This window comes from Struthio camelus, chromosome 10 (assembly GCF_040807025.1).
Source record: "Struthio camelus isolate bStrCam1 chromosome 10, bStrCam1.hap1, whole genome shotgun sequence".
NCBI classification, from domain to species: Eukaryota; Metazoa; Chordata; class Aves; order Struthioniformes; family Struthionidae; genus Struthio; species Struthio camelus.
In genome coordinates, this window is record NC_090951.1 from 15,870,854 (window position 1) to 15,894,608 (window position 23,755).

The 23,755-nt window shown below is 35.2% G+C and overlaps 2 protein-coding genes across 2 annotated transcripts in view; one reads left to right on the forward strand and one right to left on the reverse strand.

The window, feature by feature from the left end:
• LOC104146414 (ATP-binding cassette sub-family C member 12) overlaps nt 1-21,414 on the reverse strand; it is a 39,273-nt gene extending 17,859 nt beyond the window's left edge. The window contains exons 1-13 of the mRNA XM_009678415.2: nt 21,269-21,414; nt 20,515-20,670; nt 19,260-19,407; nt 15,347-15,580; nt 14,928-15,101; nt 13,781-13,928; nt 11,161-11,309; nt 9,919-10,026; nt 8,073-8,357; nt 7,393-7,464; nt 6,033-6,157; nt 4,159-4,231; nt 2,002-2,205 (exon numbers count right to left, since the gene is read on the reverse strand). Coding sequence (XP_009676710.2) covers nt 2,002-2,205; nt 4,159-4,231; nt 6,033-6,157; nt 7,393-7,464; nt 8,073-8,357; nt 9,919-10,026; nt 11,161-11,309; nt 13,781-13,928; nt 14,928-15,101; nt 15,347-15,580; nt 19,260-19,407; nt 20,515-20,670; nt 21,269-21,378 — 1,986 coding nt within the window. The 5' untranslated portion in view covers nt 21,379-21,414. The remainder of the gene's footprint in view (nt 1-2,001; nt 2,206-4,158; nt 4,232-6,032; nt 6,158-7,392; nt 7,465-8,072; nt 8,358-9,918; nt 10,027-11,160; nt 11,310-13,780; nt 13,929-14,927; nt 15,102-15,346; nt 15,581-19,259; nt 19,408-20,514; nt 20,671-21,268) is intronic.
• The window catches only part of LONP2 (lon peptidase 2, peroxisomal), a 185,774-nt gene that overhangs the window by 99,320 nt on the left and 62,699 nt on the right, over nt 1-23,755 (forward strand). The window lies entirely within an intron of this gene.

A 23,755-nucleotide genomic window follows, 5' to 3' on the forward strand; every position in this document is an offset into this window, starting at 1 on the left:
AAAGCCCGTCCAACCTGTAAACCTTTGCGGCAACAGCAGAACAGGTATAATAATAATAATAATAAGCAGGAGTAATTGTGTGCAGGCTGCATATGGGCTTCATGCTTTAAATGATGGAGAAACTCTCAGCACAAATTGGATAATTGGACTACACTTCCCATGAAAGGTCTGTCTTCCATACACCACCTAAGTTCTCCTTGCCTCACGTTTTTCATAGTGTGATTGACTCTACTGTTGTTCCGGAATTATCAGCTGCTTCGTTTGGATTATTGTTTTTCCTTACTCCGTTGTGGACTTCCCTTAACCCAACTTAAGACCTTTCTGTGGTGGTACTATCTCTACTGATCCTTTAGGAAAATCATTAAAAAAAAGATAAAAATTGCGGAGGCTAACCAGTACCATTTCAGTGATCCTCAGCCTGGAAATCCTGCTGTTTGCCAGACCTCTTACAGTCATCCCCAAAATACATATCACATGCTGTCGTGATATTATGCATTTAGCTCAGTTAAAGACTTATGGGTTTTTTTGCCACCAGAGAAGAAGAAAGTGTGGAGTAGAGGAACACAGAGATGTTCTAATCTGTTTCCTTTGTCTTGCACTTGAGACCAGAATTCACCAAGACCTTCCATACTTTTTTAGTATTTTTAGCTAATGCTCGTTTGATTTCAAGAGGACAACAGTTTCCTCTGAGGAGAACGTGTTTGCCTCTAATGAGTCTGTATCTGTGAAGTGTACTATTGCTTCATGGACCCCTGCATTAGAAGTATGCACTGATGGTGAAGTGCAACCAACCACATTGAGGTTGCCAGCTAAAATAGAAAGAAAAAGATCAGTTAAATCAAAGTGTCTCCATCAGTGCTAAATCAGTCAAGCTAGTCAAGCTTATCTTGTCTTGTTCTCTGTTCTGTTTGCTCCTAAAAATTAACTCTAGATTATGCAGGATGAAGAGTGTGTCTGGGGTGATGTTGTTTCAGGATCCTTGTGTGTTGTATATGCTGACTTATTTTTTATCTATCTAACTGTAATGTTGCATTAATTTAGCATTTATTAGTGTTAGCATTTACTCAGGGATAAGTTTGTGTCTTATATTAGTGTAGAACACTCTTCTCTAGCTCATTTTTCTAATCAGCATATGTTCTTTATTTTGTACCACCTGCTGAGAATTTGCTTTTCTAAAGACTAAAAAGAAAAAAAAAAGGATAAATGAAACAGAATGGTTGGTGCTATGTAAAGAAGGCAGAAGAAGGGTTCTGGAGCAGGAAGGGTGGTGTTTGCCCTTCAGGGCCGTAATTGTCATTAGGTTCATAGAATTCCATGTGTAATTCTGAACTTAACTATCTGCGCTTCAACTAAGTACTGAGAAAGCTGTGATTATGATTTAACACTGGGAGGAGGGGTTTAACTGTAAGTGGCTCAACACTGGGGGCGTGTCTCTTTGAACACAAATCTTGTTCTGCCTGCCCACTCAGGTTGGAAATTTCAGAGTCCAGGATCGTGTTGGGAACAAAAGGAGAATCAGGCCAAGCTAGTATATAAGTTAAAAAGAAAACAGCTGTCAGCAAAGGCAAGTAGTTTTAAGCCTTTGCTTAAACAGGTTTGGAACGATCAGTGGAAGGAACCCGCACAGGAAATGGTACTAGGAAATAGTCACTCTCATTATGAGTCTTGGTTTTGCCTTGTTGATAAAACAGCTGAATTATTTAGTCTTCAAAAAATGAATTTGCTTTCCTTTTAATGATTTACCTTTCAAAGTATTTGTGTTCTGTAAAAAGCACTTGAAGACATTTGCATATCTGTTAGCTGTCTTTCATGGCCATCTGTTTTATTTCACAATTTTCTGGAAGGCACTCGCCTTTCAGAATGTAAATGCACAAATGTAAAGCGCTTACTTGCATATATAGTTTTAAGTATAATTATTACTCTCTTATAAAAAATACATATACACGTTTTGTACCACACTACTCATAGGTGAAAGAAAGTAATCTCATTTTTTTTAGTTACCTGTAGTTGATGAGTTACTAACAGTATTGTTTTTCCTTTGAGAGCCTCTTTTATGCATCGTTCAAAAATATGCTTTCCAACGTGCGCATCGACTGCTGACAGGGGATCATCCAGCAAATAAATATCTCTGTTGGCATAAACAGCACGTGCTAAGCTGATCCTTTGCCTCTGGCCGCCAGAAAGGTTGAGACCTCTTTCACCTATCTTTAAATAGGAAGAGATGACTACATAAATGAGAGGACAGACACCTATACAAAATACAGCGTTACAGACGATAGCTCTGCATTTGTAATTGCAATTGATCCATGATTTCCATTCATTATAAGGCTATGTTTTCAATCAGGGGAGGATTTACTTATCTAGAGTCGTTTTAGCTGTCCTTTGAGCAGATGCATTACCTCTCCCGCAAACTTTGTGAGGCTTGATTCTGTGACTCATTCTTTTTGTGTTACTGTGTTGCAGTTGTTGGCTTTCACACATTCATAAAAGAGCCCCATCACCTGTCTCCTGAGCTTTGATAATTTAAGTAATATTATGGTTATAAGAAAGGATTCCCTCACAGAGAAATAGGTGTAACCTGATTGACATGTCCCTGAGCCTTATGGGAATTTGTAGCAAATTTAGACCTTAATTTCGTGTCTTTCTAGTTGCTTCAATTATTGCATCTTTTGAATCCAGGAGTCATTAAAATGAAAATTCATAGCAGAATGTCTCTTCAGTGTAGTGAAATCTGAAAAAAAAAACCAGTGAGCCTGTCTAAAGCGACTAATGAGCTATCTTAACACTGAAAAGGGTAGCATGGGATCTTTTGTGTACAGTAGTACCTTACATTTAAAATTATTTCAAAGCGTTCTGCAGACTGGTTATTGCTCAGGCAAACTGCTACATGTTTACTAATACTTTGCATATAATTCTTAATCTGTTTTAGCTGGAGCACATGAGTTTTCTTGTAGTTTTCAAAATGTTTCAGAGGATCAGTACTTTTCACAGAGATTGTCCCCGAAGAAGTAGTAAAAGGAAAATGGACAGAAGGAAATTGGGTAGAAAGATTCTTCGTGATATCGGTCCCCCCAAATCTAACATTTTTTTGGATTCAGTACAGCATTTGATCCCAGATGTTTCTGAAGGATTTAAACCTGTATCTTTCCCAAAACTCAAATAGGAATTGCAGCATGCAATCAGCAGTTTCCCCACAAGGTGCACCTAAAGGAATTAGTACATGAGCTTCAAAGGGAAGTCAAAAGGGGTGGAAAATATGTAACTTGTGTTTTGATATCTTTCCTGCTGACAGCTGACGTGACTTTCTGCCCAGTGACCTTGGAACAGGTCAGGTAACTGACTTGCTATAAGCTGACAGATAGATGTCTCCAGTGCTGAAGCTCATTTCATTCCACCAACATTTTTGAAAGAAGATGATGAAATCTCAAGGGGAACAAAGTGATTATGTAACAGGGTACTACTATCTTGTTACCTGATTTTGTGACTGACTGGGTTGGTGTTTGCTGTGATTATTAGAAGCAATGATATCATTTGAAATTCATGCTAGTACTTAAATTAGCTTAATCAGTTATAGTATAATTTCCTACTGTACAATTTTTCATTTGCATTTTGACTCCTTAAATGCAGACCAAGGATTAGTCACTTAACATTATGACTAACTTCAAAACATTTGAGAATGCCTGTTCTTACGTACGTGAATGGGGGGGAAGGATAAAAATTATTTAGTTAGTTCACCGTTTGGAAAGAACCGATCTCAACATTCAGGAATAGAGGCTTAGCAGTTGTAATATGGTATAACTGCATTCACTTCAGTTTAACCCAGGTGAGACACTGGCCCTTGTTAGTTGACTGTAAATGAGTGACAGACAGTAACCAAGCAAATCTGTGGGAGCACTGAAATGGCAGAAGAGGATACGATCATTCTCCTGAGTCCGCTGACAAGAGCTTCTTGTTATAAATATGACACCGATTGAACTTCTCTCCATATATCATTATTCAGTTTTACCATTTTAGTTTCCTTGTCCCTATCTTGTTTCTTTATTCGCAAAAGTGTAAGAAAAATCTTAAAAGCTAGCCTTGTTTCTCTCTTATTACTTCTTCCTCTTTCTTAAATGGCAGTATAATTGTTTATATTTTAGTATGTATAGTAATACTTACTTCAGTCATATCTCCGTGAGGAAGAATTTCCATATCTGACTCTAGGCTGCATACACTGACTGCATAATTGTATCTGAAAGTAGAAGTTCAGCACTTTTTATTTCTCATCATCTGAATAAAACCTTGTGCATTTGTATTAATTACAATACAATTGGTATTGTATTAATTAGTGCATCTGTGTTCCAAAATAGTGTTTTGAATGGTACAGATATATGGCTGCCATTCAGTCCTTCATCTAGCTCTCTTGTTTTCACTGTGTAAAGTCGCAGCTATACCATGCTGTCAGACCTGTGGTATTGTCTCTTTAGTTCTCACTATCATGCTCTTTATTAGAAGATACATATTGTACTTTCTAGCTTGCGTTTTAGGCAAGGATCAACAGATCTGAAATTCTGACCTCACTTACAAACCAGCAACTTAACTGACTTGACATGAGATTTCATTTAGGATTTCTCAGACTTGACTGATAACTTATTAGTATGCTTATCATTTTGTTAAGTTAAGCCCTGGATCTGATTCTCCTTAATGTTAAGAACTTTTAGACTCTGCTCTGGAAATGTTAAAATCCCTAAAATATGAACTATGGGAGGTAGAAATTTAAGTAAATGAGTCTCAGTCACTGTGCAATGGAGTGTCCTAGATAACTTTGAAGCCAAATGTAGTGGAGCTATGTGACCTATAACCCCCCACAACTTCAGTTTGTTTCAGAACCCAGACTAATAGCTGGGTGATGCTACCTGAGTGGTGTGTGGGTGTCCTAGCCACCTCAAAGTTGTGTTGAGAGTTTTTTCACTGTGCTCCTCCGGATGCTCTTTCTACTTTGGATTTATATCCAGGAACACTCCTTGAGTAGGCATTTAAGCAAATTACATTCTTTCTTAGAAAAAAAAGCCCCGCATCATGGTGTTTGGAACAAGGAAGAGTAGGTTGCATGGTTTCTTCTTAATGGTCAAAACTTTTTTGGAATACAGCATCATCAGGGATAAGTATTAGGAAAGTAAATGTAAACTTGCAGATTTCAAGACACTGGTGCAGAAGTATCCTACAAGTAAAATAATGTGGTAGTACTGTTCTGCTTAATAGTTTGAGAACTCATTATGAATTTTTGAGGATGTTTGTTATTTAGCTGATGGCAAATTTAATACAAATTGTCTTCTCTCTGACTTGTATGCTGTTACATTTGAGGTTTGAACGCTGCTACGCAGCAGTAGGAATAAGGTGCAATACTTAATTTTTGTGAATGCAAGACCAGAAGACTGAAAATATCCAGTATTCTAGGAATTGCTTGCTTTTAGATATATGAAAATAATTTAAATTAACTGATAAACATTATCACTTGATTTGCAAAGTTCAAGCTCCATTTATGAGAAATGTTTGGAAACCTACATCCTTTATTATGTTGAGCCTAAGAGTATCAACAGATAAAATGCTGCCTGAAGGGCAAACACCTAAAATGCTGCCTTTCAGAGTGTGACATACATCTCTTTCTAGTGGTGACTAGCGAGTTAGCTTCTTGGGATTTGTATTTGGTGTTAATGGCTGCAGCATGAATCCAAAGGTGTGCAGAAAACTAAAATATATTTAGTTTCCCCTAGAATATTAAGCATATGACCATAGTGTGCCTGTTTTTCTGGCAATGAAGATGGAAGGGAGCAAACAAGCGAACCACAATAAAAAGAACAGTGGAAGTCAATTATTGACTTCATCTTTCCTCAGCCCGTGGGGCCGACTAACATATGTTCAGATATTTGTTCTGATTATGTATTTTAAAATGTGTAAAAGATATAGCCACAGATTCATGCATACGTAATAGCTTTTCAAGCCTAGTTGTCAGAGATTGTCGGCTGTAGAGATATTGGTAGCCTGACCTTTACCTTTGTTCATTGTATTCTTCTCCAAATAATATATTTTCTCTTACATTTCCATGGAATATAAAGGCTTGCTGTGATACATAAGCTAATGTTCCATCAACAGCTACTCTCCCATCACAGAGGTTCATCTGAAACAGCAGTTTTATACTTATGAAAATGCTTTCTATTGATTTTTGATTAAACCTATAACCTGCCTTGAAATACTGGAGAATCAGTACATAAAGCTATTTTGCACTAATCTTACTCGAGTTTAAGTACATTGCAGTATAAATAACAGAAATTTTAAAAGAAGACCCTGAACTTATATAGGGAAAGTGAAAAATGTTTGCTACCGTTCCTCTTTTGCTGTGATCTGCAGCTTTTGCTAGCTTAGGGCAAGTAACAGTCTGCAGACCATATCGGATATATTCTTGGCTCTCCTTTCCATTCATTTTTTTCCCTCCTTTCTTTCTGTTTGTCTCCAACAGTCATGGTCAATGTCACAAGATTATTGGAGCCTTCACACTGCTCTATTTGGTCTTTTGTCTTCTCTGGCCTCTTTTTATGGTAATAGATGAGAAGTGCAGGAGCATGAGTGCTGTAGAAGATTTTAAGCCTCAGTGACTAATAATTATTAATATTATGTACTGATATGACTAATAAGTAGTGTTAATTATTGGTATGTGAATTTTTTCCTGTGTCTCTTCTTTGAAAATGTTTTCTTGTATGGAATATATGAAAATCTACAACTACTCTAAAATTTTATATGGAAAATCCTCAGTGGATAAAATCAAAGTATCCTGTGGTAGCTTCAGTAATGGATATATTGGACAGATTTATGACAGAATTCTGATATTGTACCTTTCTCAGTAGAATTCTTGGGTGATCAGACTTTCAGGCTCCTAAATGAGTCAGTAGATCCAGGTAACACAGAAGTTTTACTGAGAATTTGACATCATTCTTATTATCCTGAGCTTGGTTAATGGTTTTCTTTATTACTACTCCTTGGATTTGAGATTCCTACCTCTGATATCACGTAACTTTTTAAAAGACAACCATTAATGCATATAAATATATTATTGCAGCATATACTTAGCAAAGAACTATCATTTCAGAAGTTGACAGATAGTCCCAATCCTCCTCAGAGCATCAGGAAACAAGATAGAGAAGAATCTTCTGAAACAGTGTTGCGTTGAGTGATGCAATTAATAGTAAACCATTTGCACTTTCCAATTTAATTAGTAGTATTTAACCACTCTTTTGAAAAGCAAATGTGAGTAAGTCTGTATACGTGCTGTGCTCACGTACGACTGTTTCAATTGTGTATGTCTCTTCTGTGTAAGGATAATGAAAGGAAAATGTTAATCTAGAGTGACGTACATACCTGTCCTAAAATGGCAGATATTATTGCGCTCTTTCCACTTCCAATGTTTCCACAAACACCCACAATCTTTCCCTAAAAAGAGGCATATTCTGAAAATGGCTAAGCTGCATTTGTAATATAATTTCTATCTTATCTTTATAGCCCCAAAGACAAAGTTTAGAATGCTTTAAGTAGTTCAACGAAAACTTTAAAAAGTAGAATGACTCTATTGAGACCCTTGAATTAATGCAGTGACATGAGTCTTTCTGAAGTCTGTTTTTTGTTGTGTGGAGTACATAGCATAAGATCATGAAACTTCACTGAGATATCTTTAAAATTTCCTTTTTATGTCCACAGCTGTCACTTATAAAAATCAAACTTGCTGTTTAACTTGATCAGTCATATTCTGTCTGCATACAGCATCTGGAAAAAATATGACCTTGATCCAGACAAAGTCTCCAAGTTTCTGGTATTAGCAAATAAAAATAATAATACTTATATATTGTTAGTCCTATTAAATACATTGGAGAGAAATGCTTAGTGAAAAGAGCTGAAGGAAATGCAGCGATGGGAAAGGCCAGTCAAATTTTATGACCTGCTGTTTTTTAGAACAATGAAAGGCAGTGGTACTGGGTGATGAGCCAGAAGCTGAAATCCTTGTGGGGTATTACGTTAGTATAATTTCTGTAATATGTACCTACTTTCTCCACAGTAAAGCTTAAGTGCTGCAAAATGGTGGTTGTGCAATTCTCTTTTCCTGTCTCTCTAGGTAATATCTGAGATGGTAGCTCCAAGCAAGAAGGTAGAGCTGCTCGTTTTGCTTGATTTTTCTGGACATTCTTTGTGTTCCCGTTATCTTTGTGTCTGTTTTCATTGTGCTTATTCAGCTGTTCCCAAGACAATGTTGCATCTTCCATTATTATGGCATATTCTGAACTTTTCAGATTACTTACATAAATGGGAGGTATTTCAGTTACAAGAATTCTCTAAAATAAGAGAGATGTAGTTAAGAATGCTATTTATTAAAACATGAAACAAACAGATTAATTCTTTGCTAAATCAGTGCAAATATGACTTCTGTTACTGTCACAGTCAAATGTGGTAAAGATTCTCGCAACGCGATTTCACATATCAACATCCTCAATACAGAAGGTTGTTTTCCCTGCAGTGAGAAGAATATGTTACACAAACTGCGGCAGAAAGATTGTCTCAGGACTATCCTTAAGAGATTTTTATTCTCAGCTTCAATAATGTATATGATTTCAATATATATTTTAGCTTTTTGATGCCATAGTTCACTTAGTTAAACTTAATCTGATAAGAAAACTTCATCTTACATATTAATGGCAGCGTCCATTGATTAAATTCTTCTTATATGTAAAGCACCAGCATATGAGTGTTTAGAGAATGTGTAAAATATTAGAAGAGCCAAATCTGTGTACCTTCAGGAGCTTAGAGATTACAATAATTTCTATATAACAGAAATAAGTTTGTAATTTTTAGAAATCGCTCTTCTATTGAGTGTCTCCAGTCAATTGATAGGCCTGATTGCTCTCTAAGTCAGATAATGCATTTTTCTGATAGTCATATTAGGGAAAATAAAATAGAAGGAATTCAGTGAATTGTATTACAGAAAGTTAGAGGAAATCCAGTATTTTAGTTGTGTGTAATAAGCTGTACCTGTAATGTAGTATAGTATATGAATTGTAAAAGATATGTGTGTACATGAGTGTGGAAGTGTTCCTAAAATTTATTAATTAAAATTTAGTATTTAGTAAAAAACAATTACTAATTGATCAATACATTTGTGCATTTGTAGGCACATATATAAATTACATATGTCAGAAACACATTGCCAAAAATGTATGAATAGTATGCATTATATGTACACATATTTTCCTTCTAAGTACATACCCATTTTGTTATCATAAGAATAAAAGTCATAATGATAAAATCTAGCTGTCAGACTGTACGTATATATGCCCACGTAGATTTCTATATACATGTATGTAAATAGATAGAATTACACACTGCTTTAACAGTTGCTGAACACTTGATTTAGCGATTGTTTTTAGATTAACTCACCCCTTTAAGATACAATTTCAAAACTTACCCATTACCCATGTATTTTTAAATGAAGGTGGATTCTTTTAGAGATTTCTGAGGCCTTACCTCATTAAATTTTTGTTCCTACACTACCTTTCGCAGTGGCATCTTAGCCCTATTCTTAGTCAGTCTCCTGTACTGAGATACTGTAGCCATACTAATGATAATAATAATTAATAATGTATCAAGAAGATGATGAGGGCTTCCTGTTTGGTAAATATTTTTAAATTTCCTTTCATTTTCAATTATTCATTCTTTGGAATTATATACAAAAAAAAGTGCAGTTTTCCTTTAGCTTTTTAAGATCAAAGCATTATTATGGTTCTTATTACAAAAAACACTGAGCTCATTTGGAAAACAGGTCTCCAAAACTCTTGACCTGAAGTAACCTGTAGACTGTATTGTAAAAAATCTGCCACATATATTAAAACCAGGATGTACCTTCAGTCTTTCTAGAGAAACTTTAGCTTCAGCTGCTGCTTTCACTGAGAAAGGTAAGATTGCAATTGAAAACTTCATTACATTAAGCATAGCAATCACACTAAAAACCTGTAAAGGAAAAAAAGAGAAAATAGTTTATTATTTCCATTAAACATTGAAAAGAAAACTGTATTTGTTTTGTACAATATAGTGAGGAAGGGTAAGTATATACTGTTCATTTGTGCCTTCTATTTAAAGTAGTGCATCCTGAGTGGTTAAATCTAGTGCAACCATTTAGTTTTTCAAGGCCCTTATAAATATCTGAATAGCTTTAGTCCCTTCACTGAGATTTTTGGAATGGAACTGTATGATGATTCGTATTCCCAGAGGCAAATTCTTCCTTGGTTTAACGTTACTGAATGTGGTTAGGTTAGATGAGGGGAAGCACTTGTTTCATTAAAAATAACTCTTCCTTCCAGCCAATTCTCTACCTGTTCTATTATATTTGCAGTGAAGCTACGTTTTTTTTTATCTTGCTCGCAAGCTGCCTGTGTGATATCTGATCAAAGATTTCACTGAAAGACAAGTAAATCATGCACAATGCCCTCTTTCCTCAGTATTCCCTGTCTTTCCTTTAAATAAATCAGTCAGGTTTATTCCTGGTGTTGGCGGGCATCTAGCTGCTACTGACATCGAAGCTGGACCTCATTTCATCCCTATTAAATGACTTTAGTGATTTTCTAGGACTGGAATCAGATTTACTGATTTGTTACTGATGTTATAAACCCATTGATCTTCCATGGGTTTAACTGAAACTCATGTTGTGTCATTTTTCCCATGACATATCAGATATTATACACTCTCTTCTGAATTAAATAAAAGCTTCCTGGATCATCTTTGTTTCTGTAACTTTTTTCATGTAAATCCTCACTCTTATATTGAGTTACTATTTTACTTTTTTTTTTTTTGGTTAAACTCCCTATGCATTTTTTTCTCTATTAAAATGCCCTTCATTGCTTAAATGTTCTATCTGGTTTCAATTTTTAAAGAGAATGAATATTTGCTGTTTGCAGAATAGAGTATTGCACTGATCGGAGCTGAAGCCTGTGAAGAACCGATGGATTATGAATGATCCCAAATGTCCAATGTTTTTTCTGTTTAAAAAAAAATTTTTAATTCTTCAAGAAAACCATTTATCTTCATTTAGAATATGCAGCATTCTGTTCAAAAAAAAAAAAAAAAGAAAGAAAGAAGAAATCGTACAACTGATGCAGTTAATTCTTGCTTTAAAATGGTATGTAAAGTAAATGTCAGGACAGTAGCCAGTGTAGATACAATAGGTGTCAGAGCAGAATTTACACTCTGTACATATGCTGCTTTTTCCAGTAGCTTCTTTTCCATATTTCTTATACCTGCGAAATACAAAAATTTTAAAATACTGTAATATGAACAACATCATACAAGACAAACACTAATTTTCTTAAGAGCGAGTCATTCTATGTGACAAAGTTCCTTTGCTGATCCTACTTTTTCAAGTAGTGATTATTGGAAGAATTACATGCATGAATCAAAGTTAACTCTGGCTATAAATTATATATTTTTTGTAACAAACTTAAGGCAAAATAAGTATTCAATGTGCATATTCCATTTTAAAACAAAGAAAACACTAACAAAATCTTTTTAGTAAGTAAAATCTAGACTGGTGAAAATATGTATTTTGGCTTTTTAAAATGTTAAGTGATGTATAATGGAGTAATAGAATTCTTAAAATAAGTTCTCAAGTTCTGTTAAGTGTATATTGATTTTTAGACACTTCTGTCTTCCTGTCTTCATCAGTATTTTAACTAGTATAATGTTATAAATAGTCTACACAGAGCTGAATAAAGCCTTTCTGAAAACTGTTTTTCAGCTATCTTAGAGTATGCATTTTGCTTTGAGGTTTCATTTGTATGAAATTTCTAGCTCAGATTATAGGAAATACAACACACAGGATTTTCTCCTATAATTGACTAATTTGCTCAAACAGTGAGGCTACAAATATACCAGATTGAAAATTTGCTTATTTGATCACATTTTCATAGCAATTATTACCTTTGATAGCTATGTTAATCTAATACGTGTATGCTAGCTCATGCTGCAAATTCCCTTCTATTTTGTTGCGCGTGCCATGCTCTGTTTTTGTTTTAAGGTGAATCTCTTTCTAGGATTGTCTGTCATATTTTCAACTTTCTAAGTACATATATATGATTATTCTATTCTCTCTGTGTATATAACATTTAATAATGTCTTAATTATTTAAATGCATATACACCATCTATTGTCTTAATGATTCAAGGACCATCGATTTGATAGTATTCTGTTTACTCCCAATTCTGAATTATGTATGAGCAATTCGTAGATGAGAGAAGTGTTAATGCCATCCTTTCCAGCATATATTCCCATACTGTAACATATTCTTATCTTTCCACTTAGTACTTGACACTCCGTCCCGTTTTCAATGTACGGGTTCGCATTCACAAGTGAATACCAATTAATACAGACTAATCTTGTGACCAGTATGTTATAAGGCACCGTTACAAGGCAACGCTTTCAGTAAGATCCGTACATTTAATACTTGCTGCCTATCTGTGATTTACAAGAAGTCAATGCCAACAAGATTGTTCCTCATCTATCAGCTTTGTGAGATGAATACTTATTGTGGAGAAGTTGGAGTGAGTTTAAAAAACAGCATAAAAATTGTTTGGAGAGCAAAAGAATAATTTATGAGAAAAGATTAGGTGAGTTAAATATGCATGCTTTAGTTAACACCTGTGTGGTTCATAAAGGTCTACAGATATTTAACAGATATAAACAGCAAGGAGAGTGTGAGTGGAATTGCTGAAGGACTGCCAATCTCTGACTAAAGAAATGAAGCTTTTTTTTTTTTTTAATGTCATCTAAAAATTGGAGGAAAATTGCCGATTTCAGAAATGAAAAGTTTGGGTCAGCACATGTAACCTTTAGCATGCTCTGGCATCAGGGTCAGAAAAATCAGCCTCTTAAGAATCAGAGCAGTTTATAAGACCACTATTGCATTTCACTATCTAACGTCACAGTTTATTTAAAAAAGTTTTAATGTACAGATGATTGGAAACGCTAGTATAATTAAAGTACTTGGAACATTTGAACTGGATGTGAATCAAGTACCAGAGAAGATAGGTTAGGAATAAGCATGTATTAGCAAAGCTTAGAGGGTTTTTTTTTGGTCATTTGTTTTTTGTTTTTATTCTAGGAGTAAAACTATAAACCGTCTCTAATGATTTAGAAAATTAAATCCAGAGGAGAAGAGCAGTAAAGAGGAATCTGTAGTACTAGGATCTGCACATCTATCACTCTTGGCTTTTCACATAGGAGGAGATTCTTCCCTGTCAATGCAGAGGACTCATATCAAATCATTTATAAGGAGCTTAATGCTGTTTTGAGTTACATGAACTTTCCTAAGTTTCCATGGAATATAGTCCTTAGGTATGGTTGGGCTATTCCCTGTTCCCTAGCATGGCTCTTTTCCCTTTCACTAGTTAATGCCTCTCTTCACTATAAAGGCAATGAGGATGCACAGATAGAATAGTTCTGGAGGAGGAAGTAGGTAAAGGAGCAGGCAAAGGAATCTGTTTACATTGCTGCTTTCTGCCCTCATACTACTCAGCTGAGATAATTTCTGATATTTTGTTCTCTTTGTATCCTCTTCATAGCCAGAACTCAGAAATGGTATATATAAAGATCCTTCCATCTACATTGTTTCAGAAACTGCGATAAAGCTCACAGTCTCTGTGAACTCCTGATATTGGAGAGAAAACCACAATTACAATTGGGTGTGTTGCTTTAAAATCATAATTTTCTATACCTTTGATTGTTGCCGCGAAAGATTTTTCCCAAGCATACATTTTAATCAGTTTAATGCATGTTAAAATCTCGTTCATTATTTGCACACGCTTATCAGTTACTGAAATTGCTGCTTGTCGGACTACAGTTGTGAATTTAGCCATCTTTATCTGCAATCAAGTTGTAAAAATCTTGTTAAAACATTCCCTTAATGCTGACATATCTGGCAAAAAATGAACATGAACAGAGTTGCTTGAACATATGAATATAATAGAACAGAAATATGTTACAAACCACAGGCCACACAGTGGCATCTATTATCCGTGTTGATGTTTATGTTTTCAAGCATATATGCTTCTAAATTCCCTGTAGAATATTTATTCTTATGGCCTCTATCACATATTGCTACTTATTACAGTGTTCTGTTGGTCCCGAAGAACATCAGTCAAGATTTCATTTTCATACCTATCAATGTATCCTAGCAAGTGCATATGAAAAATGTAAAAAAAAAAAAAAAAAAAAAAGATTGGCTTTTGTTTAAAAAAAAAAAAAATTCTATTCTACTGCTAAATGAGGTGCTTTTTGAGCTTTCAGTATATGACATATTCTTAAGCTTTTTTTGGTTGTACGGTGATGCAAAACTGAAGAAGTATTTTCCTCTGACCATTGCACCTGAAATTTGGTCCTCATCTTTTCTTCCAATCATGTTCCTTCTGGTTGATTTCCCATAACATTGCTTATGTGGCAACGTGAATATAAAAGCTGATGCTACCGTAATAGATGTATGCTTCTATTACAATGAAACTGGAAGTCTTCATCTTAAAAGTACAGATAATGGAATTCTGCTTTCACAGTAACGGAGTTACTGTGGCTTCATAGAGAGCAAAACTTGAACCGTCATTAATTTCTTAGGTTCACAATTTAGAGGTGATTTAAGGCTTTTTAATTTTTTTAATTTTTTAAAAATTTAATTTTTAATTTAAAAAGTGTTTTTAATTAATTTTTAAGGCTTTTTTAATTTTTAGAATTTTTTGAAGATCCTGAGAGACAGGCACACACTCCACGTAGAATATGAGCTTATATTATCCTTAGCTTCCTCTGAAAACCCAGTGTTGGTGTTACTATCAGTCAATATAGATATAAAGAAACTAGAAAATATTTCACTTTACCTGTAGAGGTATAAACGCGATATAAACAAATGTGCCTATGAGAGCTGTGGGACCAAGAATAAGACAAGCATATACTGTGCAAATGATAAGTAGTATAGGCACATTCATTGGCAGGGGACAAAATACGGCTGCCTCAAACATATAATAACCATCATGAGAAAGTACATTGATGACCTGCAAAAAATAGAGATATATGAAGAGCAATCATTATATGCATAATTCTTCATTTATGGAAAAATACTTTGAAAGGATTTTTAAATTGATAGTAGTATTGGCCCCATAATTTGCAGGGTCAACTGCCCATATACGATCTATTAGGGCAAGATTTAAGAGAATATGGAGTATTGTTTTAGCATTTCACAAAATCAGTTTAAAATAACTTGGAAAGTGAACTATAGCGTTTGCTTATGAAGACTTACCTCACCAACAGAAGCATATGTCAAAGACTTAAATTCCAGTAGGTGTTCAAATGCTACTGTAGAAATAGCATTTTTTAATCGTATGGCTGTACGGTAGTTTATGGCCCATGCCAGTGCCCAAAATATAATTTTTAAAAATTCAGCAAAAAATAGTGCCATGCAGAGTCCGACCCCCTTAACAAAGTCTTTTGCGGTGCTTGCACTGTGCTGTAGAATTTTATGAATGATGACGGTCTGCAAAGTAATTTCAGAATATTTTAAATTGCATTCATGATTAGTTTCCTATTCTTTAACCTTTGGAAAATTTATCACTATGAAATCAGGAGCTGTACTACTTTATCATAATACCAAACATGCTATTGAAATTAGCTGGGAAGTATGTCAAAAACATTTAGAGCATAGAATTCTATTGGAAAGTCAATTACTCAGCAGTTCAGGGATGCTGTACTTAAGAATTCGCTGACCAAACTCTGCTTTTACCCGTGTAAGCTGATAGAAATTATTCTTACTGACTTCAGTGCACTTTGGTTCTAACCTCAATAGATGGCTGCATCTTATGTTTTTACAGGGGGAAAAATTCCAAAACTAGATTATTGCTAGTATGTGCTCTGTCTTAATATACCTAAGGAAGTTCACTTTAAGAACCGCTATGAATATAATTGCTGTGACTCCTTAGATATTGGTTTGACTTGGTGCCATTTTAAGGATCACCTACCACCTGCTTCATGCCTTGCAACATGCAGTTAATGCCTTGCCTCACTGTGACAGGGGGCTATGATGATGGCTGTAAGCTGACGACCAGTCATACTGATTGAAGTTGGATAAGTAATGAAAAAATTCGTTCACACTTCCCAAACAAGTTATCTTTGAAATGTTCCTTGTGAATATATTCTTTGTATAAGATAGCATGATACTAAGAACGGCATGTTAAAGCTAGATTATTGCAAGTTTTTCTCTCTGTAGACTTCTAGCCGGGACTGTGTCTGAGCACTAACCGCATCAGAATGGCGGAAATGGAAATCTGCTGGTTTGCTCCTTACAGAATTCTTCCTAGTTGCGGTAGCCAAGAGTTAAACGTTGTTCACTTTAGCATGAAAGTTAATGTCTTGCAAAGGCATTTTTATTTAGGTTCTTCCAGACATTGTAGGGAGGAATAAATCCAGGAAATGACTGGGAAGAACAGCAATTATTGAACTCTGGGAGACAGAACCTCTGGAATTGCTTTGTTCTGGATGGCGCAGAGGAGGCGTGCCATGGCTCTGTCTTTTCTTACTCGTTAATCAAAGGCACTGGCTGATGGTATCAGGCAACTAAGCTGTGCTGCATGCATGTGTTCTGTTTCCAAGGCAGAACACCGATCAGTTATCCCTATGAAGGATGCGTATATTTTGTTTTATCTGGTTAATAGCTGGTTGTAAGCTGGTGCTACGCCGAGTCCTTCTCCTGCACAAGTGAACGCTACCAGTGCAAGTTAACTGCAGAGTAAAACCTGCTAAAAGATTTTGAAACTGGAGAAAATGCATCAGTGCAGAATGGCTTCGCTAGAAGTCTTCAGCCCTAATCTCAACTCCAGGAGTAATGAGTATGAAATTTATTGAAATGCATACTTTTCCTATGAGTTTTACTTCTGCTTTTCAAGTGTGATGAATTTAAAAGGAACTGTTGGGAGGGACAAGGAATGGGCAGTCACTTAGCAGGGAGGTGAAAGAGGAGAAGAAAAAGAGATTGAAGAACTCATGTTTACCTCTGATATTTATTTGTTTTGCTAAGTTGCTGTCTTTTTGCACAAACAAAAGCAACAGTAACTTTTTTTTGTTTGTTACTTGTCACTGTGAAGGTAAATTGTGAAATTTGATAACTGAATTATTAGCTAAGTGAAATAGTGATCTGTAAAATTTTGTCATTAGTGACAAATTTCCTATTCTTTGGCAAATGGATGTAGATAAACACATGGATTTTCAAGAATACCTATTGGAGCAAAGTTTAGAGAAGCATTCCTATGGCACCATAAGCAAATAGTCGCTTATGTGCAGACAGAACATTTAAGAGCAACTTGAGTAAAAGCACTATATAGCTTTAATAAAAGAATTACACCAGAACTTATATAATTACAGTAAATATTACATAAATCTTTTTATTTTAATGAATTCAGATAAAATAAGTTTTTAGAAGTTATATGTAGAAGAATGATTGTTCTAATCTGTTATTTTCTAACTTTTTTGAGTTAACTTTCCTTGGTCTTAAGCACTTCTCAAACCTATATTAACCTATCAAAGAAATGAAAAGTAAACCCTATATTTAGTCGCCTGCTGCCACTGATTTCTATAGCTGATAAGTGCTTGAGTGCCTTTGAAGAGCTGGACATCAAATATGTAGCAATAGAAAAAGGACGCGGACCCTTGCCAGACTAAGGAGAAACTGTCTTTGTGAAAAATTCTGTACTTTAACATTAAAAATTGCTTGTGAGTCCTACTGTTTGGTCATGTGTGCAATATGCAGATTCTGGATGAATGAAGCCCTCGCTCGTCTTGAATGTGACTATTAAAAACTCATGTTCTATGTTGTTGGAAGTCGTCTTAGGTTTACTGTAAAACACCAGCTTTCACTCATGGCTTCCATATCACAAGCTAAAAATAATGATCCCAGTAATGTAGCATGAAATGCAAAGAAATAGATTCATTTTGCTCAGGGCAATTGCTGGGTCCCCTCATTACATGCAATAAAGGTGGGAAGAATAGTCTTTCCGATTTTTTGAAAATTTCTTTAATGGTACAAAAATCACCAGCATTTTTTTATTTTTGATTCAACAATATAGTTAATTTGACTGTAATGTGATTATTCCATCGGAGCAACAAGATCTGTTCTTTTTTTTTTTTTGGATCATGGCAACTTTCAGTGGAACCAGTTATTGGCAAAAAAAAGAGAGAGTGCAGGGGCAGTGCAGGAATTGCAGCCCCACTTTTGTACATTTTGAAGTTCAAATCTTTAAGCTAGAAAACATGCTAACGATAAGATGCAAATAGGGGCCAACATTTTTGAAGAAGAAAGATGAGGAAAAAAATTTGCTGCTGCCGTTCTTTGCTGTTTTCTCTCAGTTATGGAAGTATGCAAAAATGACAAAGGTGCTGCGGAGGCAAAGGTCCTGACTGGTTCTGCAGCTGCTTTCCACCGTTGGTTATAGAATTACAGAAAGACTGATGTGAGTTGGAGATTGAACATATAAGGGGCTTGGTATCAATTGAATTACATGGGTTTTTTTAATAGGATTTTAGCTTAGGTGGTATGATGAGGTGTAAAGCAGTGGAGCACATATTTTGTATTCGTATACTTGAGGAAATGAGAATACACGCAATCTTTTCTGCTGTAGTCTCTGTTCACATGGAAGGGGAGATAGGCATAAGAGAAAGTAGAGCAGATGGTTTTGTCTTTTTTAGTGCTTGAAGTTATGTTAATTGATCAGATTGTAGAAGCATAAAAATACAGAAAATTGATTCAGTTTTCATCTAAGGTTCTCTTTTTCCTATAGCAATTCAGCAAATACATCTGGAAAAATGAAGGCAAACCATTAAAGAAAAATTAACAGACGCTAGGGGATGTTTTGGGGCAACATTTGCCAATTTTACTGTTATTCCTTCATCACAGGTTTATCTCCTGTGTGTATTGGTTAACTGTTGCATAAGCAAACCTTGACTTGTAGCTCAGGATAATATTTATCTACACAACAAAGAATGGATAGTACATTTCATCTTAATATTCATTCCTAGACCATACAGTTTACCTTTATAAAAACAGATGACATTTTGAATATTTCAAATATATTAATTTTAAATATTTTCTTTTTAAATATTTAACTGGCATTAAAATATAAGAAAACTATTTGTAATATTGTTACTAAATATGAAATACAACTTACAGGTCCTAAAGCAGCAAATATAATGCTAATTAAAATTACTACGATATCCACCAAAAATCTTGTTCTTTGAAATTTCCATACTACTTTGCCCAAGGAAGCTTTTTCAGGCCCAACACTTGCAAGCTCTGCTTCCCAAAGGCGTCGAAATCTGTAAATGAATAAATAAATAAATAAAGTAAATTTCCTAATTCAAAACTGAAAAGTTCGATGGTATTTCTTCCAGTCCCCAAAATGCATAAGGCACTCGGGTTGGAAACTGCCTAAGTAATAGAATTCGTCTTCTTACTCTGTCAATCCATTCATTTGAAGATATCTTTAGAAGTAATGTACAGAGAACATTTCCAGAGAGCAACATCTCATGAAAAGAATTCATTATGCAAAATAACTCCTCTAGGAAATTATTAAAATGAAAGATTAATTGAGAATTTGTTTCATGAGGACAGACAGTCTTAATTATTCAGCTAAATGCAGACCACAGTGGAACAAGATGAAATCGTTGTCTTTTTTAACCCCTGGGATGAATTCAAAGAATGGTAATATTAAGCTGAAATGAATATTAGTTTCCAGCACTAGAAACTGAAGTTTCATGGGGTGGTTAACATCACATGTAAAACTCACTAGTCCTTTTAGAAAGCTTTGCCTTGCTTTGGGCTCAATGGTATAAAATTCTGAAAGTTCTGACCCCATCCCACGGTCTGTGAACATTTAGGTATGATTGTAAAGTCGTTAAAATATTTAAGTGTATTCAGTTTTCATACCAATCAGGAAATTGGAATCTGATTCAGCTAACACAAAAGCCTTTTGCAGCTTCTGTTGGTTTTTGATATACTAATTTGGTTGAAGAGCCATACGAATTTCTGGATTTTAAGAGTGATTCTTCACTTCCCTTCTTTTTCGTTTTATGGGTAGGGACTACAGCCTCTTGCATAATGTTTAGAGAGGGATGCAGCAAAACTAGGTTTTTTTTTTTCCTGCTTTTAGGTTTGTTCCTCTATTTTTCTGCATCTTATACACAATTCCTACCTGTTCTTTTCTTTTGATTTCTGCTGCTCATACCTTTTTATTTTATTATTTTCTGAGTTTCATGTACTAAGTAAAACAGTAGAAACAGCACAAATCATTTAGCATCTAAGAGCAGCTAATGTATATTGTATTTCCTGTGCTCTGCATATATTTCCAATCATGACTAACCCTGGAAGGTCACATAAATAGAAACCTTACAGTAATAATTCCATAGAATTGAAGTAGTGCTTACCTTTTTGCATTTGGGTCTGCACTGTCATAATATGATAATGGCGGTAAGCTATCCACAGTGATGCTATGTCTATATCCTTTCATCATTAAAGGTGAAAGCCAAGAATACGTGACTGATGAGAACAGCCCTGCGTCATCCATTGGGTTAACAGCTGACCTAGGGGAAAATACAAGGTATTGTTGTGGTATTCAGCAAGTTTATTTTATGGTTGTCAGACTGACCTTACAAACGTTCAATGTAGAAAATTATGTATTCTGAAGAATTTAAAGATTTTTTTTGATGCTTTAGAGGCAGAGATTACCCTGCATTTTTTGGAAGAATGATAGACCTGAATGACACCACTGACTAATTAATGGTATGGTAAGGTCTCAGTCCTGGGCTAAGACCTCAGCCATTTCCTTCTGGTGCGTGCTCTGCTTCGGAGCCAAGAAAGGTTTCCCTTCTTGAAGACAACTGGCATTTGCTACATATAAGCAGTATGTGTCCTTCTCACATACTGCTCCAGGGCATGCACAGAGTATCAGGGCATGTGTTGATGTTACCTTTCAACCGTGCTGAAATATCATATTCTGTCAGTTTAACTCAGCTCAGACTGGGGCTAAAAATTATCCTGACAACTTATCAATCCAGTTTACAAACAAAATAAAGTAAGCAAGACACAATATTTCGTAATAACATAGCTAATGAAATGTCAGCTATTCTGTATGTTTGCTTTCTACATTTTATTTTTCAGTTACAAATAGATGTGACTTACTTTGCTTTGATGTGGATAGGAATCATTGTTTTTAAACTGGGTTCATATTTCTGAAGAGTGGAGCTTTTATTTACTTGCCCATCTGCCTGATATGGTGCCGAAGTAGTCATTGTGCCAATATTCAGTTTCCAGAGTTTCTTATTCAGATTTTTCTTTGGAGCAAAGATATAAAAAGGACATAATTAGCATTAACAATTTTTTAAGGGACAATTTAAGAGTTTTCCAGTCATGACAAAATGTAAGATGGGAAGTGTTCCGACTGAATATATGCATGGGTATCTATAAACATATATATCTATGTATTTATATATGTATCAGGGCATTAGAAATTGCTGTGATGGGAGCATTTAGAGGACTATTTAAATTCAGGCCAGTTTCAGACTTCACATTGTCAATAACCATTGACCATAACCTTCATAACCACTATCAATCATTATCAATACATAGTCAAAGAATTAGTCCGTAACAATCTCGTGAACTAGCTGTGAGTTTGCAACATGGAGCTGACACCATAGAGTTAGCACTGATGGCGTGGTCCTTGATGGTCGTAGTCACAAAAGTCAAAGCGACCAGACTTGAGAGCTCTTTAGCAAGGAAAGCTGGAACTGAAGTGGGCATCTTTTTTTCCCTGTCTTTCCTCTGTCCTTAGTGTTTCATGCTCCTTACCCATCTTCAAAAGAAAAAGAGGTAAACTCATCTGTTCCTGGCATAGTTCATCTTGTTTTTGGGATCTAGATTTCTGAGTTTTGCCAGGCATCCTTCTTGCTTATTTGCAGGATTACTTTGGTTCTACCAGAAATGTTTCCTTTTTTTTTTTTTTTTTCTGCAAGATAATTTTGGTTTCACCAGACATCTTTCCTGCATGTTCTACATCCTTCGTCCCTCATGCAGATTTTTCTGCTTGCGGATGATTTCTTTACCTCATTTGTGCAGGTACACCTTAAGTCTCTGTTTACCCCTTTGAAGTGTGTGTGCGTGCATGTGTATGCTTAGCTGTGTTACCAAATACTTATTTCTTGGTTTTGCTATTCGTAGTGTGACAGTGTTGCAAAATGCTTATACACCGTTGCTGGTTAGGCTATTTTAGTGTCCTTACCTCTGGGTTTGAGACAGGTGAATATTCATTATATCTTACTTAGTCTGCTACTTTATGGGTGCAACCGTCCTCTACTTTGGCTACAAAAGGCTCTCCATCGGCATCTGTTTCATGTAATTTCCCTACTTAGAAAGTGCCGTTACCACTGTATCAAAGTGATCAAAATTATAGAAACGTGGAAAAGAGTATAAAGGTTGTGCTTTCCCTTTGCCCTTTGATCTTGAGCACACTGATTTTTCTACTGAACTATACTACTTACTTCTGGAACCCAGCTGAGGATATAGTTGCTTAAATTTAGGAAATTTAGTTTGAGAGAATTTTGCCTTTTTGTATGAAAAATGTTTCTAATGATGCTGGTGACCTTTAGTCCAATGTCTCATTGGTCTGAGCAAAAAAAAAAACAAAAAAAAAAAACAAAAAAAAACAAAAAAAACCACTGAAAAGTCTGCCTTTTGTTTCTTCTGTCTTTTGTTAATTTTTATACTTTGTTATTCTGCAATTTCCAGACTTAAATAAATGTGCTACCCTTTTTGGCTTACCATTCAGTTAGAACAGTCTTATTCCCTGTCTCTATTATGTATCTGCATATTGCTGTATCTAGATGATACCCAAAAGCATAATCTCAAGGTCTAGATTTTGTAAACTTTAATTGGAGTTAGTGTTAGGGGTTTTTTTCCTAGTATGGCTTTGATATTAACCCCTTGATCTTTTCCTTAGTGTTACATTGTCTTATTTATGTTTCCAGATTTTTTGCAAGATTTTCTGCTCAAGAGTCTTCAAACTGTAGACTGACTCAGCTTGTCCCAAAGCTGTATTGTAACAGCTCACACATAATTCATAAATACATACGTACATTTACAGAAGACACCCCAGAAATGCTACTATTTTATACTTGATTCCCTAGTGTTTCTCTGTCATTGTAATTGCCTTGTATCAAGTGCTATTTCTTTTTCCTCTTAGAGTTTTGTCACCTACACATGTGATCAAGACACAATACAGCTCTTTCCAGTCTTCATAAATATTAATTGTGTTAATTAAATATTAAATCAAATATTAAATTATAATTAAAATTAAAAGATTAAATATTAATTAAAAGAGATCTTGTGTTGGTGGCTGTGAGGCATGATACCAAGAAATTGTCTCCTATTTAATGTTGTACCATTTATAATTGTTGTGCTAATGGTCCAGCAGCCAGTTATGTGTTTCAGACTGCTGTATTCATGTTCAAATCACATCATTCTTACCTCTTAAATTGGTTAGGATTATATTGAAATTACTGGTAAAATTCTAGCAGTAGCTTTTCAGTTTGGGAAGGTACAAGACCAGAAAAGTATGCTGATCAAAGTTCACACATTTAGGCTCCCCAGTTCCAGGGCTGCTGGCCTTGGCCT